The 3,134-nt window shown below is 43.1% G+C and overlaps 1 protein-coding gene across 1 annotated transcript; it reads right to left on the bottom strand.

Moving 5' to 3' along the window:
* Window positions 1-228: 228 nt before the first annotated feature.
* On the bottom strand, window positions 229-1,231 carry LOC122145598 (UDP-glucuronosyltransferase 2A1-like). The gene has a single exon (XM_042759758.1). It carries the CDS (start codon window positions 1,151-1,153, stop codon window positions 479-481), a length of 675 nt encoding a protein of 224 aa, XP_042615692.1. The 5' UTR covers window positions 1,154-1,231; the 3' UTR covers window positions 229-478.
* Between the last annotated feature and the right edge of the window lie 1,903 nt (window positions 1,232-3,134).

Below are 3,134 nucleotides of genomic sequence, written 5' to 3'. Positions count from 1 at the left end.
CTAAAGTATTGTTTAATGATATTCTGGCATTCCATTTACAAGTTACATGTGGCCAGTTCAGGTTTTTGTTCAGACTACAGTTGTTTTTTGCAAACACTGGTTGGTACAGTAACAAACTCAGTTTCACCATGCATGAGACTTTCCATTTACATGCTACATTTTCGCATTTGGCAGACACTTTTAATCAAAGCAAATCACATTGCTTTCATGCTTTCAATGGGAATGTTGCTAGCACTATGCTACAGGAATAATATTAGCAGTACATGTTTTGGAACAGAGTTGGGTAGGAAAAAAAAACTGAACTGATATTTGGCTACTGCATTTAATTCAGTGTTTCATCAGCTTTTCAAAAAGTACATATCAGATGTTCATTCCACCTTCCTCTTTTTGATTGACTTCCTGCAACACAAAAGCTTGCAGACATATGCTAAGGTCAAAAGAGCAATCACAGTGAACGTCAGCAGAAAGGCCAACATATCTATGTTGTGGTAAGAGTACCAAGGCAAATTATTCCCCTCTGAGTGAAAGTGAGCTGCTCCTTTGTGTCTAATAACGTACTCAATCCAAAAAGTGGTGCTATCGAGAGGAGACAGGGCCGATCACAATTAAGCTCTGACAGTTTGGACATCTTTGAGGGCTTCGAGGAACTCTTGCGAGGTGAGCACTGTGACTTGAAGCACTCGAGCCGCACCTCGAACCTGCAGTCGCAGAACATTGTCAAACAGGTCAAAGAGGAGTGGCAAAGCTGAGACGGGGACTCCATGGTAAATAGCTTCATACTGTAGATACCATTGGTGCCGCCGTGAGATACAAACACACAAGTTGTTGGATGCCCCAGGAGATCATTCTGTGGAAACCACTCTAGAATTAAAGTGATGTTTTCTAGAGTTGAAGGTTGTTCCCCTTGGTACCTCCACAAGACTTTCTGAGGGATCTCAGCAAAGGCTGTAGCAATGGCTTCTGTGATTGCTGTAGGAAGAGCACTGACTACTGCTCCCAAGGACATGATGGATACTCCATGCTCCACAGAGCCCTGTATAAACTCTTCCAGCTCCGTAGGAAGTGCTTGAGCCGGCTGACATTGAAAGCCACCCATGAAGACCACGTTAGGCATGGTGGGCCGTGGAAACTCAAAAACAAAGTCCATTCTCATCAACCAAATGTTAGCAGATTGTTGTATTGTCAGAAGATCAGTGCCGGGTGCAAAGTGACGCTCAAGCAGCTCTCTGTAAATGGGAGGCTGAAAAGATACCGTAGGAAATTTTCCATCTGCTGCACGAAGTTCATTTGGTCATGGAGCAATGAATTGTACATTGGGACATGGGATGGAGGAGAGGGTGCAGTTTGCATGTGGGCATCCCCTGCATTTAGCTAACGTACATTGTAAACCATGGGAAGGTGGAGGAAATTGGCTAACAGGACACCAGATGGAAACGCAGGATCTGTTAGCAGCAGGTCAGACTTAGCATCTCGCAAGCGTTCGACAAGTGCTGCATCGTCCTAAATGGCAGACACCATTCGAAACGTTCCGTTGTGAAATACCTTTAGTATGTTGGCAATATCTTTCTGCTGTTCCAAGAAATGAAAAAACGACAACATCCTTTGTAATGCCAGCAACCTCTCTGTCAACATCTTAAATTAGTCAAGGCTAATATCTTCAGTCTCTATTGGGCTGACCGTGATGGAGCTGTAGAGGGAAGAATACTCTTGGATATACCAACTTTTAGATGAACGCACCACAGTAAAGGCCTGTTCACACCGGGACGAATTTCGCGCACGATATTCGCCGACGTTTAACGCCTCGTGACTAAACAAAGGGCGCCAATGTGAGTGTGCACACCGACGCGAAAAAACGCCACGCGTAAAAGCGTCATTTTTTTTAAAAAACGCCTCGGGTTCGTTTTTTTGGTTTGACGCACCGCGTCAAAAAACTATAAGACCAATGAGAATGGCGCTTTTGCACACGTGTCTGGAGCTTCTGAAGTTACAGTAAAACACAACTTGGGGGCGCTCAAACACAAAACTGTCTTGCTGAGCGCACATACGTAACGGCGAAGAAGATATACGCCAAGTAGCGTCTACACTGCCGGGAAAAAATAAGACGAAGAAGATGCAAGGCAAGATGAATGTAGAGTTGCTGGTCTCGTTGGTGTCGGAACACAAAGAACTATATGACAAACGCCACAGCAATTACAAAAATCTTGATAAAAGAGAACTAGTATTTGGAGTATTTCTGTTTTACATTAAGCGCCATCTAATGTCAGGGAATGAATTTGCATGTTCACTCGGCTCATCGTCAGCGAAAATCGCTTGGGTGTGAACACAAAAAACGCGTTGAAAAACGCTGGCGAATAATGCGCGCCGATATTCGTCCCGGTGTGTACGGCCCTTAAGGCTATGACTGTGGCTGTGGGGTTTTCTCAAAATGACTTTCATGTTCAGCCAGTGGTTACCGTCCTCAGGCCACACCAGGATATTTCCTCCATGACAGCAGCAGATCACAAAGAGTAGACAAGTCAGTAAAGATATTTCTTTCATCTTTCAGAAAGCTGAAAAAAACACAAAGAGAGAAGAGAAAGTACAAGATGTTTACAATATTACAGCCAGAGCATTTTAACCCAGAATAAATATTTAGCCATTTCCCATATACACATTCGCATCGACATCACTACTGGAATTACAGGTTTGCATTTTAAGATAATAATCCATTTGTAAGGTGGAACAAATGATACCGGTGACCCTGTGCAGAGTGATAATCTCCAGATCTTGAGGTAACAAGAAAAAATGCTCTGGATTTCTTAAGTGTTTAGTACAAGATATCCGTCTCATCCTTAATTGCTAAGTCCTTACTGTGAGGAACTTCTCCCTTTCTTTTTCTTTCTTAAATCCCACATCCCCTCCAGCTCCTCCCATTGGCTTTCTCTCTCCATCTGTCTGCCCTGTCACTTTGGATTTGCAGCACAAACACCCGCGTTCAGCACAATAGATGGCTTCAAACACCCCATTAATCCTTAAAAAAAAAAAAACACGCCTTCAGGAGGCTTTTCAGCAAGCTATATCATCCCATGTGCCTATAGATCAAAGAATGAACATTTTAGACATTATAAAACACCTTATGAAAACATCTGATTTTT

This window comes from Cyprinus carpio, chromosome A7, assembly GCF_018340385.1.
Source record: "Cyprinus carpio isolate SPL01 chromosome A7, ASM1834038v1, whole genome shotgun sequence".
NCBI lineage: Eukaryota > Metazoa > Chordata > Actinopteri > Cypriniformes > Cyprinidae > Cyprinus > Cyprinus carpio.
Note: the sequence above shows the minus strand (reverse complement) of the source record. Positions and strands in the feature narration are given on the sequence as shown.